This window comes from Talaromyces atroroseus (genome assembly GCF_001907595.1).
Source record: "Talaromyces atroroseus strain IBT 11181 chromosome Unknown scaffold_12, whole genome shotgun sequence".
In the NCBI taxonomy this organism is placed as follows: Eukaryota; Fungi; Ascomycota; class Eurotiomycetes; order Eurotiales; family Trichocomaceae; genus Talaromyces; species Talaromyces atroroseus.
The window spans coordinates 418,650-433,156 of NW_017971444.1; the positions used below are offsets into that span (position 1 = coordinate 418,650).

General features: G+C 48.9%; 6 protein-coding genes across 6 annotated transcripts; 3 read left to right on the forward strand and 3 right to left on the reverse strand.

The window, feature by feature from the left end:
• Positions 1 to 233: 233 nt before the first annotated feature.
• On the forward strand, positions 234 to 1,192 carry UA08_07837 (hypothetical protein; the record flags this gene model as incomplete). The annotated part of the gene is made up of 2 exons (XM_020262731.1): positions 234 to 767; positions 845 to 1,192. The coding sequence occupies 2 exons, from the start codon at positions 234 to 236 to the stop codon at positions 1,190 to 1,192; spliced, it is 882 nt and encodes a 293-aa protein (XP_020116991.1).
• Positions 1,193 to 1,321: 129 nt separating this feature from the next.
• Positions 1,322 to 2,359, reverse strand: UA08_07838 (hypothetical protein; the record flags this gene model as incomplete). The annotated part of the gene is made up of 1 exon (XM_020262733.1): positions 1,322 to 2,359. One exon carries the CDS (start codon positions 2,357 to 2,359, stop codon positions 1,322 to 1,324), a length of 1,038 nt encoding a protein of 345 aa, XP_020116992.1.
• Positions 2,360 to 3,624: 1,265 nt separating this feature from the next.
• UA08_07839 (hypothetical protein) lies at positions 3,625 to 6,616 on the reverse strand (the record flags this gene model as incomplete). The annotated part of the gene is made up of 8 exons (XM_020262734.1): positions 3,625 to 3,967; positions 4,022 to 4,479; positions 4,536 to 5,089; positions 5,149 to 5,430; positions 5,487 to 5,828; positions 5,892 to 6,281; positions 6,458 to 6,502; positions 6,562 to 6,616. The coding sequence occupies 8 exons, from the start codon at positions 6,614 to 6,616 to the stop codon at positions 3,625 to 3,627; spliced, it is 2,469 nt and encodes an 822-aa protein (XP_020116833.1).
• A 1,606-nt stretch (positions 6,617 to 8,222) lies between these two features.
• UA08_07840 (hypothetical protein) lies at positions 8,223 to 8,922 on the forward strand (the record flags this gene model as incomplete). Its single annotated transcript, XM_020262735.1, has 2 exons — positions 8,223 to 8,490; positions 8,549 to 8,922. 2 exons carry the CDS (start codon positions 8,223 to 8,225, stop codon positions 8,920 to 8,922), a joined length of 642 nt encoding a protein of 213 aa, XP_020116832.1.
• Positions 8,923 to 9,113: 191 nt separating this feature from the next.
• Positions 9,114 to 12,284, reverse strand: UA08_07841 (1U5 small nuclear ribonucleoprotein component; the record flags this gene model as incomplete). Its single annotated transcript, XM_020262736.1, has 4 exons — positions 9,114 to 9,676; positions 9,733 to 11,961; positions 12,050 to 12,192; positions 12,265 to 12,284. 4 exons carry the CDS (start codon positions 12,282 to 12,284, stop codon positions 9,114 to 9,116), a joined length of 2,955 nt encoding a protein of 984 aa, XP_020116831.1.
• A 541-nt stretch (positions 12,285 to 12,825) lies between these two features.
• UA08_07842 (Acetyl-CoA acetyltransferase) lies at positions 12,826 to 14,319 on the forward strand (the record flags this gene model as incomplete). The annotated part of the gene is made up of 5 exons (XM_020262737.1): positions 12,826 to 12,887; positions 12,952 to 13,001; positions 13,071 to 13,146; positions 13,217 to 13,706; positions 13,801 to 14,319. The coding sequence occupies 5 exons, from the start codon at positions 12,826 to 12,828 to the stop codon at positions 14,317 to 14,319; spliced, it is 1,197 nt and encodes a 398-aa protein (XP_020116830.1).
• Positions 14,320 to 14,507: the final 188 nt, after the last annotated feature.

The window sequence follows — 14,507 nt, forward strand, 5'->3', positions numbered from 1 at the left end:
GATACCGTATCCGTGAATACACCCGCTGTCCGCTGTCTCTCTCACGCCGTCTCCATGAATTATACAATCAACCACCTTCTCTGACTGGATTGTAAACCCAGAGCTGACCACGAACTAATTGATTTGCTCCTGATTTACTGTATAGGAAAAAGCTCCCTCTTCGTTGCATATATGAGCAGAGCTGGGCTCTCTCTTCCGATCTCAAATACCACAAACTATTTTTCTCACAAAAAATGTCCCTCCAAGCTTCATCACGAGCATACATCTCAACAATAACGAGACTCTCCCACACATCAGAACGTCTATACCACCAAATTCCGCAGATCAGCAGACTGCAAGCCAGAGGAAACATCATTTACCATGCTGCGTCACGGATCCCATGCCATACGACCACAGCGCAGATAAAATTACAGACACAACAGCGACAAACCTTCTCAAGCTCAGCATCTCTATTCCGGAAAAGAAGCAAAAGAAACGACGTCGTCGAAGCTTCCTCTTCCTCATCTTCTCAAGAGGACGACGCTACCACCACCGCCCCAGACCCATTCGACTTCTCGCAATTACACAATGGAGTCTCCGACGCAATTGCGCGCCTCAAAGAAGACCTACAAAAACTTCGATCCGGCGGCAGATTCAACCCGGAAGCCATTGAGCAATTGCGCGTGAACCTGGTGAAGGGGAGCAATGCAACAGTCAGATTGGGCGAGGTAGCTCAAGTAGTGCCCAAGGGAGGACGTTCTGTCGTTATTATTGTTGGTGAGGAGGATGTAAGTTTATTTCCCCCCTCCGTATGTATAATCCATACTTCTTGGGAGTTGGTGGACTAACTCTCTTTCATTTGTAGCTCCTCAAACCAGTAAACTCGGCCATCGTCTCGTCTAACCTCTCTCTCACACCGCAGCCAGACCAACACAACCCCCTCCAACTCAACGTGCCCATCCCACCGCCGACTAAAGAATCGCGCGACCAGGCCGTGAAGGCCGCCAAGGCCGCTATGGACAAGGCGTCTAATGCCATTCGGAGTTCGCGCGCGACGATACACAAGAGATTGCAGGACATGCAGAAGAAGAAGGAAGCGCGACCAGACGATATTCGCAAAGCGCATGATCAGATGGAAAAGGTGGTTGAGAAGGCGCAGAAGGATATTAAGGATACATTCGAAACTGCGAGAAAAACAATGGAGCAAGTCTAAATAGAAGACAAATTCTTTATTGTACAATACTTTAGAGAGAAAAAAAAAAGGAAGGGTTCGTTATGTATAATATGTATAATACATTCTGTTAAAAAAATTTTCCCAGGCCAGAACTTCAAAGTCTTCTAATTATGCCCGCTTCACACGCTGCGACGAAGCGAGCAGAGATTGAAACTTGCTCATAAACTCAGACTGTTTCCCCGTAATACGATAAGTCTCGTTGTTGTAAAGCTGTCTCTGCACCTCGTCCAGGATCGGATGGCGAGCATCGCCCTGTTGCCAATTCTCATAATTGCCGCGCACGAGCTGGCCAACCAAGGCTTTCCGCTCCGCGTCATTGATTGAAACGAAACTCGAGTCCTCAATCTCAACGAGTTCGCCCTTGCGTTGAGTCAACTTGTTCGCTCGTTCTTGCGCGAGCTTGTTCACTTCTTCCATGGCCTGCGCCTTCTCTTCCTCGCTAGTGAAAAGCACTCTCTCGCCTTCAAACAGTCGCTTGGCAAGTTCTTGAGGAGGCACGTAGCCATTCGGATACCGACGACTGGACAGACTCAATCGCTCCAGCACGGAACCAGCAGACGCCGTTTTCCCAACGGGCAAGGCGGGCCAGGTATCTTTCAATGCGGTAGCGTCGTACTGAACGGGCGAGTATCGAAAAGCCTTGGGCTTCGATTTGTTCCTCACCTCGGCAAAGGCTGCTTCCACGTCTGCGTCTCGCCCTTCGTCTCCATCTTCTTCATCCGATCGCTTTCGTCTCACGCGCTTCGCTCCCGCTTCTGCACCTTTGCCTCGAGCTCTGGATTTTGCTGCAGCTCCCACTCTCCCTCCTGTCCGAGCACCAGTACCGCCCCTTCCACGCAGCAAAGAGCGCTTGAGCTGGAGCCTAGGTGCTCGAATAATAGTTCCATCGCCCGCATTCGCAGCGCCCAGTGATCTGGCATCTACAGCACGAGGCCGGGTGGTGCGGGGCGCATTATTACTAGCAACCGGTGTTCTGCGAATGATGTTGATGCTGTTGCTGTTGCTGCTGCTATTATCCTCTTGTTGCAGCGGGTTTGCCGACGAGGAAAAAGGGCGTGTCAAGCGGACTGCATTGCCTGATCGGAAAAACGTAGGAAGACTGTCTATTGTTCTCCGGAGAGCGTGTAAACGACCAATGCGGTCCATTTTGATGTGTTTTGCTGTGTTCAATTGAGGATTGAGGAATAGACGGAGAGAGAAATTAGACGGATAGACAGTTCTCTGGAAATGGTGTCACGTGATACGCCCGGCATCGAATAAACAATCACAACCACCAACCTCGCGCTTTCTAACATCTATCGAAGTCCATTCCTTACTCATACATTATTATCAACCTCCATATTCCTCCTGGAAGCTAAAGGAAAGGGACAAAAAAAATGCTCCGTAGAAAACCGACCGCCCTAACAATCACGCCCGAAGACCTAATCGCCTTTGAAGAAGAACGCATCCAAAAAGCCGCCGAAGCAGCAGAGAAGAACCGCAAGGCCAATGAACAAGAGCAGGAACAAGCGGGTGCCAGCAGCTTTGCGCTGACAGGCAAGAAATATGATCCGAATGATGAATTGAAGCCGTTACCAGGCGATAAAGCGCGGATTGTGCGATCGAGGGATGAGAGGATTGGGATCGGAAGGAGGGGATGATTTTTCCTCTATTTTTTCTTTTTTTTATTTTCAAAAGAGAAAGAAAGAAAGGAAATGATAGGGTCGCGGGATCTGTTTATTGCGCCGTGACCGCCACCCCGTACGTTTATCATATATGGGATATGTTCCCCTCTATTCGAGCCCGATCGAAAGACAGTTTGGCAACCAGGAACCCGAAGACAGCGAGTGATATGATTGAGCAAGCAATCAATGATCGAGGTGGTCCATGCACAAACAACACCAATCAATCTACTCACGAAGACGGCCAATTACCAGCACAACAATCGCAAAATTCAAGGAAACGATCATATGCCTCAGCTTACATCTATCTTCTTATCCGATGCCAGAGGAGAAACGAGAGAAATCAATCAATCGGTGTTATTCGCTGTCTTCCGCGCCGTCATAATAAATACATTCATTGATGGGTATCAATAAAATATTCAAAAACCATTAAAGAGAAGAATTTTAGTGTACATGCGCACATATCAAAAGAACAAATTTAGAAGGAATCAAAAGTCATGTTTCTTGCCTTACTTTGTCTTTCAACAAATAGTAAGAAGACATCACTCGTTATAGACGGTACCTGCACGTCCCTAGTAAGCTGTATGGTGTACGGTCGTGGATGTTTTTGTGTGCAGTCGTAGTAGGTCATTAATGCCTAGGCTAGGCTAGGCTAGGCTAGCCATAAGTCGTAGGTCATATCGTACGAAGGTAGCTGGGAACGGGGTGAAAGTTGGTTAAATCGCATTTGAGTAGTCCGTAACGGGTTGGTTATCTTGATCGTTTAGCGGCATTTTGAGCTGTAACGTCGACAGAAAAGTTCCATCTGCGTTTCAGTCCTTGTGGATCAAAGACACTCGCAACGCTTTGTTGCCAATCTCTTGCCGTCATAATACGCTGAGGATTGGGGTCGTAGGACTGCTGAGACATGGCGTGCATAGGGTCCATGTGGACGATCTCGCCGTTAGGTGTTGTTGCGTAATGCATCGGATACTGAGGCGAAACAGCCTCGGAAATTGATGGACCTGTACCGGTGAATGATACCTGGGGAGGAGTCATGCCAGACGTCGGGGTAATATTAGATGCATCGACGGGAAACGCCATGTTCCAAGAACTAGAGATCAATTTGTTAGCAGGTTACTAATCAAACAAGATCAATTCAGCTTACGTGATAATGCGAGTAGGGTCCCAGGTATTTTCGTCTACGAGCGGAACACTTATGGGTTGGTTTCCCAGCTGATGGTGATGGAGCATGCCCATGTTGGTCTGAGAAATGTCTGATTTCGAGTCCTCGGCCCCGGTAGAGATGGGTGGTGTGACAGAATGAGAGCTATATCCCAGCCGATGGGGACTCGGCATCTGAGCTTGGCCATACTGATTGTATTGCGATTCCAAAGCTGGGGGGCTGGCACTATGTTTCTCTGATGGACTTCCGTATGGGAAAGTCGCTTTCAGTTCGAATGGCCGATTGATATCAGCGGAAAAAGCCACCCTCAAAGCGTCAATTTGAGCTCGAATCTCGGGAAGTGGCCAAGTTGCGGAGCATTGCTCGAGTATTCGCATATGGCGAGTGAAGTAATCACGTGCATCTATATAAAACTCGGGATCTGGTGATGTAATCGCAACCTATATGATGACATTAGAATCTGTGAAGTCGCAAAAATGAAGAAAGAACAACTCACTAGATGCAGCATAGTGCATGTCAGAATTGCATATACGGTGAAATTGATTCCTCGCTGCATGAAACGGAGACCTTGTAGACCAAACCGAGAGATAATAGCTTCCTGCAGTCGGCAAAGACATTTCGCAGATGACCAGCATAGCAACATATGTGTCCTCCATCCATCGTCGGCTGTGAAAGACTTTGATGCCAGCAATTGTGGTCGATGAAGCATTATGATAGCTAAATGATAATGGGTGTGCATATTTCCCACAAAATGTGACGGCAGCCATGGCGGAGAACCATCCTCTGGGTAAGTTACTTGGAGATCCTGGGGCAGACCTTGATACCAATCGCTAAAAAGCGGATTGTTCTGGGTGAAGCGTGGATCTGCGGCCCACACCTTTTGTTTCTTAATTTTGTGATACAATTCGGTGAAGATGCGGATGTGATATGCATTTTTAACGAAGTAGGAATATTGTCGAGAACGATCGGTCTCGAATTGGTCGATATCCACAGTGTCGAGTTGCGGCCGCATATCAACTGTTTCTGGATCTACCTCATAGTCGGAACGCCCTACAATTTAGCATTAGCAAAGTAGTACATTACATTTCTTTAAAATGGAGTTAACAAACCTTGAGGACCCCCCACCATGACCTCGACTACTAGTAGTGTCTGCCAAACTCTAGTCTGTATCAAACACTCTACAGGATCAAGGCCACACGATCTCCCTTCTTGATGGGTAGCATAGTGCTCATGGAGCTCAAGGTCCTTCGACATGGAAATTGCCGTCTTGATCGTCTGCCAGGAACGGTAATAATACCCTTTCTTAGGATTCGATTCGCGTGCTTTCAGTAATAACAGCAACGCCTGAATGGTGCTCAAGCGTGGGACGTCCATGAAGCTCGTTTCATGTCCTAGACACAAGTCGTCAGCTAGCCAGTCAGAGAGAAAATCAAGTATAAATGCATACTAGTAGCAAGCGCGAGCCATTGAGCGCCCTGAGCAGGGTCATCAGACATCCTCGCTGCGCACGCAAATAATGCTTCCAATAACAAGGGAGAAATTGCAGAGCGGTCAGTGCGCCACTGCTGATACAGATGCGAGCGGTGGATAACAGGGACGTAGGGATGGATGTCCGCAAAAAATATCTTAAAATAATCCATGACCTCCTCATTCGGAGGCATCAGTTCCGGTGGAATTCTAATGGTCGAACCAGCGCCCGTGCTAAGCGGAGGAAGTTCATTGTCCAGATCATCTTGGACAGGAGCTCCAGGCTCCGTCAACCCCTTTCTTTGCTGCCGAATATAAGGTGCTATAACAGGTATCCATTAACTGAAATGGTTCATATGATTACGAAGTCAGGGGCCAAGCTTACCAATGCCTGTTTCATCGATTTTTAATTCACCCAGAGCTTCCGTCAGATTTTCGGCAGTGGACTGCTCTGGATCAACAAAAACACCACTATCTGTAGTCGGAAGCGGCTGGGAGGGAGTCATCTGAAAATATTGGTCTTGGAAAGAATGTTGGGGAAGTGCCATCTCGGGGGCCTGTGTATGTGCATATATGCTAGGATTATGCGGTATATAGGACGAATAAATGTCAAAGGACGGAATACTACTTGTTAGCGAGGGATTCTCAGTCGCGAAACTGGGCTGTATGATTTCGTGCTGTGGGATATTCGGCTGGCTTGTAGGTTCTTGATAACCTGTTTGCTCTGCCTCGGCCGCAGCGCCTTGCGCGGGACTGGTCTGGTCGCCATCCTGGCCTATTGTCGGAGGCACACAAACTAGTTTCAACCTAAGGCAGGCCGTGCAGGGCCATGAGTTGGTTGTAGCAGCATCACATTTAATTTTCCTCTTTCGACAGCCATTACAGGCGCGCATCACTGTCATTGGTCAGAGGAAACTGAATGCACTCAATGATTTCTCATCTGATCCGTACCTTTGAGCCTTTTGTGTCTGTTGTGTTCATCGACAAAGACATAGTCTAACTTTTGGTCAGTTTTGAACACAAAAATGAAACCACACAGCGGAATAGAGCCTCACTCTTTTGCCCTTCTCGTTGGGGACCGGTTGGGGGAGTAAAAGTATATTGTTGCATGGCGTATCACGTAATATATCATCAGACCGTGTAAATTGCAAGAGAGATGGGGCCAGAAGTGTGGATATTAGGCCCGAATCGCGATTTCAAGTGATCCGCGATGCGGAGCGAATTAGCGACGTAGATTGATCAAATTGTAGTAGAGTCGGAACATCGGATGATACATGGACAAGAAAGACAACCAGATTGCTTCGCGCTAACCCAACTCTTCTTGAATCGTTTCAGTCTTGGGTGTCGATGGAAGGAAGGTACGACGAGGACGGGCGCGGCTTGGTAGGATGGATGTATGTCGTTACGTCAGGGACAAGTATCGGATGTTGAAAAGAATATATATCTATATGATTAATAGCGGTATTCAGACAACGGCACCCCTATGGCGCTCGAAACCGGCGAGTGGGTACGTATATGTAGGTGTATGTGTATGTACGTATGGTGGTGGCGACGCCTTTCAGGAGCACCTGAGTTGCGGTGGCCGCCAATCGCGAATAATTAGGCGGCGGCAAACGAGTGAGACATAGGACTCAGTGGACGGCACAGAGCATGCGTGTGTGGATGAAGCGTGCCAAAAAGCAACGTGGGCTGCTTGCTTATACCAGGCGAGTTCGCATGCGCTCGCTCACTTTAGGACGAAGATCATGAGCCTGCAAGTTACTCGGAAAATAATTAATAAGCAATTGGCCGAGGCACAGTGTCGTATATGATAGACAACGTCGTAGAGAGCAGATCAGCACGGAGAAGAGTCGGATAGCAGAGAGAAAGAGGGAGAGAGGGAGAGAGTCGCTGCAGAGCACCAGGGGCGAAGACAGTCATGATGAAGGGAGAAACTGCAAGCCCGTCACACAAGCAACAAGTAAGTCAAAGGGCAAGTGGGGGGGGGGGAGAAAGAGCGAGCCGAAGATGCGACGGATCGAGTTAGGAAGGTGCGATCGCTCTCCTCCAATTGGGCGGCCGGGAATTTCTCCGCTGGGCATATATTACATACATTCTTACATACAGCTGTCGCGATGGTGTCCATCTATTTATATAGAGAGATATAGGTTTATATGCATGTAAGTATGTCTAGGTGATTGGGCATCACTCATGGCGCATCAATCCATCATCAATATGCTTGCTTCCAAGGATCGCCCTTGTGCTAACAGGCCCACATGCGGTCTCTGTTACATGCGCTATATAATCATTAGATAAGGTGTATGCATGCCGTGGACGCTGTGTGCGATGGATAGACAGCCGGGGTCATTGGATAGTAAGTGCAATAAGTTTGCTTGTGGTGCTGCGAAAACCTACAATGCCTGACGACTTTTCGGGGTGTCTGAGCAGAGAGAAGAAGAAGAAGAAGAAGAAGGACTGATTGGATCTAAAAAGAAAAATAAGGTACTCGGCGGCGGCGGGGGCACCCAAAAAGCTCGGACGCAGTTCTACTCGATCGCCGTCAAATCGTGCGTACGGTACCGTAACCGTAACCGTAATTTTGACGGTAACAATGATAATCCGAGGGCCGAAAATCTTATCGCCGCAGATCATCAAGCAACCACCACCACTTCCCCTCGACGACATCGGAATCTGCTACGTACTAGGCATAAAGAATATTACCTCTCCACCAAGCAAAATGGCATCCGAAATGCAAAACGTGAATCCCACAGTCATCAACGCCGCCGACCTGCCCACTCGCCAAAGAAATCAATCGACGCAGCTGGATAATCGCCACCAGGAGTATGAGGGCACAGTCTTCTTCAAGGACCTCGCACTGCCCGAATTAACAGATCCGTTTGCTCTCCATTCTTCCTATACAAGCAGCATTTCCTCAGAGTCCGAGAGCGAAGAAGATGGCGACGATAATACCTTTGAGGAGCCTATTGACGAGCAAGAAATATATGGTGAGAATTTCCCTTCCCCTCGCCTCTCGTACGAATTCTGTATTAATTGTATAAACAGACCTAATTGCAACAATATCTGACCCCGAGCACCCTATATCCCTCGGCTCGCTCGCCGTCGTCTCCCTACCCGACATATCCATTACGCCTTCCCTGCCCCAGAACCCGAACTCGTTACTCCGCACCGTCACCGTGCTCATCACCCCGACCATCACGCACTGCAGTCTGGCCACCGTGATCGGCCTGGGTGTTCGAGTGCGCCTCGAGCAGTCCCTGCCGTCCCGCTTCCGTGTCGATGTGCGCATCAAGCAGGGAACTCATAGTACCGCGGAGGAAGTGAATAAGCAGTTGGCGGATAAGGAGAGGGTGGCTGCGGCATTGGAGAATGGGACGCTTATGGGTGTTATTGGGAAGATGTTGGAGACTTGTACTTGATCAGCTTTGTATAATATTTCAAGTATATAGGGTTTGGTAATAAAAGTACTGTATATACTTTCTTTCGCGTCTAAAGAATGCAATTCATTGATTCATCCGACCTGTACGCCATCTTGTTCTTGTCCATTGCCATACAAAGGTATTATTACACCAATCCTCAAATCGATAGCCTCTTTTTTGTGGAATTACACCTACCCCTCAAGCACTCCGCTGTCCTTGAGTCCGCGCCATAACTCGGGTTCTAGGAATTTGCTAACAGTCACGTCCTCCGCTAGACCCTTGCGCCTTCTCGTTTTGAGGACAAAGTCTCGAGCAATAGCCTGCGCGCTTGCCATTTCTAGTGGCCGAAGTTTGATTTCTCGGTCAAGCGGGTCGCCAGGAACAACGTTCCATTTATCAAACACCAAGCTGACAGTTGCCTGGCCTTGGGTGTGGATTCGAAGATCTGTTTCGAATCCGAAGGAGTCGATGACTGGTATCAGACCGCGGACCGAGTACAGCGGTGTTCCTGCAACAGGTCCGTCTGCAAGGACGTGGCCTCGACGCTTTGAGAGCACGGTGTACACAGAGGCCACGGCGTCTGCTGGTCCGAGCATTTCGCATGCATAAACGGGCTCCATCAGTCGGGGAGAGGCCATGAGGAAGGAGGAATAGACGGCGCGGCGAGTTGTGGGAATGATCTGCCCACCACCACGGTAGATTGCCTGATCGGCGAGTGAGATGTCTGTAAGTCTGAACTTGGTGTTTCGGATAGCTATATCATGATCAGCTCGGTTGACAAGGTGGTAGAGCAGAGAGAATGAAACTTACGTTCTTCACATAGAGGACCTTCCCTCGTTCCCCAGCTGAAACCTTGGACAATAGAGTCGCGTACAGTTCCAAGCAGTTTCTTGTCCACCTGTGACGGAAGTGTGTCATCCTGTAATATATTCGGTCCATTCTCCTCGGGGCCAAACGCCCAGATGCTGCGCGCTGCAAGCTTGTCCCACTCATACTTGTCCTCGAAGAACTGAGCTACCTTTCGAATCGGATCCTTGATACGAACACGGCCGCTCTCGATATCCTCTGCAATGCCCTCGTCTAGAGGCTCTGCAATCATGGTCACCTTATTCTTTTTATTCGGTGTAATAGAGTAGCACATAATGGCCGATGTTTCCACCACAGTCTCGCAGAACCTAGTCACGGGGTCCGATACCTTCAGTTCCATCTCCGCGTAGAGTTTGCGCAGATCATGGAGGACGCAGTCCATATAAAGCTCTCCAGTACCGAGAATGACATGTTCGCCGGACTCTTCCACCTTCGTAGAAATCAAAGGATAACTCTTATTAATCTTACGAAGGCCGTCCAACATCTTGGGAAGTTCCGATGGGTTGATAGGCTCTACCGCAACCTTGAAGACAGATTCAGTCATGTGACGGATTGGCTTGAAGATATAAGCATCTTCGTCGTTTTCCAGTTTGGGCGCAACAAGTGTTGCAGTCTTCATAATCGAGTTGTCCACGCCGCCCAACAGCACCCAATTTCCGGCAGGTACCCCGTCGGTGGGAACATTATACCGAGAGTTGGCAATCCATGTGTCGGTGATGGTAGCGTTGACCATATCCTCTTCGTCGTCGAGAGAGTAGCCCTCCCCGAGCACACGTACCTGCTGGTTCGGTCGAGCAACACCGCTCATGACTCTTCCGAGTGCGTTGAATGTCGAAGCATCAGAGCTGTTAAACAACTTGGTCACATGGATCACAAGTGGTCCATCCTGGTCGCAATTTGCCATGGATTGCGCAATATTTGTGTCCAAAGGACCGGTATAGTATCGCTCTAGTTTGTGCGCTGCTCCCCCAACGGCCGACGGTACATGCTGGACAACCATGTCGACAAATCCAGTAGCTGCTCCGAAGAATTGTTCACAGACAAGGTTGAGAAGCACCTTTGCATCTAATTTGAGCTGGGAAGGCTTCAATTGTATATCGAGGCTCGCTAATGTTTCTTTCAGGTCCTCGGGGCTCTCGCTAATCGTATGTGAATATAGTTTGTATACGGGCTCCAGCACAAAGTTGACGAAGGATCGCTTAGACCCCTCCTCCACGGCCTTGCGTGTAAACTTGCGACTTCTGGGGTTATAGAAGATATCTCCCCAGAGTCGCTTGGCGAACTCTACACTATCGAGTTTAGAGTGTCGCTGAGCGTACATATGAGCAAACGATTCCAGAGTAAAGCACCAGTTCATCGAGCTGCAAGCAAAGGCAACATTCCCCTTTTCTGGGCTAAGTCGTCGGCTTTCCCCTTTCCCCGGGATGACGCCCTCAATCGTGGAATTAACTTGCTCAATTACATGCTTCAGTTTGAAGTATGCGTCGGTCGGCGGCAGTTTTAGCTCAAGAATCAACCGGTCGACCTTATTCACTACCAATGTCAGTGGTATATCCTCCAACACAGCGTATTTTATGATCTGCTCTGTGTTTGCCGGGACACCCTCGACAACGTCAACGACTAACACAACGCCGTCCGCCAAGCGTATGGAGGCCGCGACTTCGTCGACAAAATTGACATGGCCTGGTGTGTCTAAAATATTGAACAGATGCGATTTCCCTTTCGTTGATGGTAGGACGAGAGTTATTGGTGCCGATTTTATGGACAACTGCCGTTCTCTTTCTAGGAAATGCACGTCGGTGTACCGCAACTGTTCGTCTCGGTTCCTGCCGGTGCGTTTCTCTAGTCGCTCATTTATGTCATGGGTCTGCATGACCAACATATCTGTAAAGGCCGTCTTCCCATGATGAAGATGGCCTGCAATTGCAATGTTCCTGATTTGCTCTGGATAGTTGAGCAAATCCGCCATAAACTCTCTCGAATAGAAAACTGGAGGAAGATCTGTTTCCTGTATCGCGAACTTCTTCTCCTGCACCGGGTTGATGATGGGCTGTGTGAGAGGTTGCGCATCTTCTTCTTGGACCAAAGTCTCTACCTCAGCGCCGTACACCTGTTCAGCGCTGGGATAGTATTGTTTATCTTCGTGCAATATAACCGCATTCGATGGGCCCTCTACAGGGAAGGGAGAAGAAAAAAAAAAAAAGGGAATTAGCTCTCTATGCAGGTAGCATTTGTGACAACAACAACAACAAAAGCTTACCGTCGACCTCCATCAATTCCTGGCCAGCAGCTTCAGGCTCCTCCTCCTCCTCTTCCAAATCTTCGTAGACATAGCCTGTTGTAGGGACATCTTCGGCTTCTGATCCCTCCGACAATCCACCTTCGCCAATGTAGTTACCGAACCTGCAAAGAGCACGAAAAAGTTAGTTCCAAAGGATCAATGAGTCTGAGTGTGTATGCGATCGCAGGACATACTCGTCATAGAGGTCATCCATGGCGGAGAATGAGCGAGCGAGTTTGCATTGCACAGCTCTGTTCGCCGCGCAAAGACGATAAAGTTCTACTTCGACAGGCCCAGTTCGGAAGGCGGTGAGAAGGTAAGCTGGTATTATTGCTTTTTGGCCATCTCCAGTGCTTTTTTTTTTTTTTTGCGCAAGCTTTCATTCCATGGTTCGGCTAATAAATAGTAAAAGGGGGATTGATTCTTTCTCTGCGTCTTGACATTTTTTCTACCTACGTTGAAGTTGTAGATCGATTAATCGACTCGTAATCAGAAAATAGCGCCCTCCCCAACCGCAGCGCTCAGCATTCCCGAACGGGATTCTCTCACCGACCTCCTTCCCTCTAGGCAGACTAAATAAATCGTCCTCTCCCAACCATAAATTCTTCGCCCCTGGCATCGTCTTCCTCTTGACTCCCTCCTGTTTCACTCAATTGCTCCTCGCTTTTCCTTTCGTTGCACACCCCGATTCAGAGCACGACTCTAATCTTCTCTTCCATCTTCATACCATTTACCCCGCAATTGTTACTATCGCCATGTCTCTCCCTCCTGTCTACATTGTTTCCGCCGCCCGCACGCCTGTAGGCTCATTCCTCGGGTAAGCCTCGAGTTTGCTGATTGAGAAATGTGTAGTTGGTTCTCTGACTTGTTTCTTGCTGCAGCTCTTTGTCTTCCTTGTCCGCGACTCAGCTCGGCTCTCATGCCATCAAAGGTACATTGATTTATTGATTACTATTCTCATCCTTGGAGTAAATAACAGCATGAACTTACTAGAATGCAGGAGCTGTGGAGAGAGCTGAGGGCCTGAACCCCGCCGATGTCGAGGAAGTGTACTTTGGAAACGTTCTATCGGCGAAGTAAATACACCCCCCATGCTCATCCTCCATTTTGCGAATTACAAATAGCTAACCATTGATAATTGCCTAGTGTCGGACAACACCCTGCACGACAAGCCGCGCTCGGTGCCGGGCTGCAAAACACTACCGTGTGCACAAATGTGAACAAAGTCTGCGCTTCTGGCCTGAAGGCCATCATGCTTGGTGCCCAGACCATCCAAACCGGTGGCGCCGACATTGTCGTTGCCGGAGGCATGGAGTCCATGTCCAATACCCCCCATTACCTTCCCAGCCTGCGCAATGGTGCCAAATTCGGCAACCAGACCTTGGTCGACGGCATCTCGAAAGACGGTCTTACCGACGCATACAAGCAGGAACTCATGGGTATGGCGGCAGAGGAGTGTGCCCAGGATCACGATTTCAACCGCGAGCAACAGGATGAATACGCCATTCGCTCATACCAAAAGGCCCAGGCTGCACAGAAGGAGGGTCTGCTAGATGGTGAAATTGTCCCAATTGAACTACCTGGCTTCAGGGGCAAGCCTGGTGTGACTGTGTCGCAGGACGAAGAACCCAAGAATGTATGGAAGCCAACCCTCTCCTCCCTTTTCCAAATCTTTCGACGAATTTTATTATTCCTTTTGGCAGGCCACAAGTCTAACAGCACATGTATAGCTTAACCCTGATAAACTCCGCGCAATCAAGCCTGCGTTTATCCCAGGTTCTGGAACTGTGACCGCACCAAACTCCTCTCCACTCAACGATGGTGCCGCTGCTGTCGTTCTTGTCTCCGAAGCCAAACTAAAAGAACTCAACTTGAAGCCCATTGCCAAAATCCTTGCCTTTGCCGATGCTGAACAACAACCCACAAAATTCACAACCTCCCCCGCGCTCGCCATCCCCAAGGCTTTGAAGAAAGCAGGCGTCTCTCAGGACAGCATCGATGCATTCGAGATCAACGAGGCGTTCAGCGTCGTTGCACTTGCAAACTTGAAATTGCTCGGACTTTCAGAAGACAAGGTGAACATCCACGGTGGAGCCGTTGCTATCGGCCATCCTCTTGGTGCCAGCGGTGCCCGTATCCTTGTCACGCTCTTGGGAGTTCTCAAGGCTAAGAATGGCAAGCTTGGATGTGCCGGTATTTGCAACGGTGGCGGTGGTGCCAGTGCTCTTGTCCTGGAATCGCTCCTGTAAAGAAAGAAAGAAACAACAAAAAAGAAATAAAACATCAGAAAATACTCTCCCTTTGTGACCAATTTAGTTAGGAGAAAGGGAACTTTTGCAGCTGCTGTTGTTGCTACTTATATCCCTAGTTGCCTCTAGTTTGCACTAGAACAGAGATACCTTTTCTGCATTTCGACATCTAGTACCGTTACATCGGT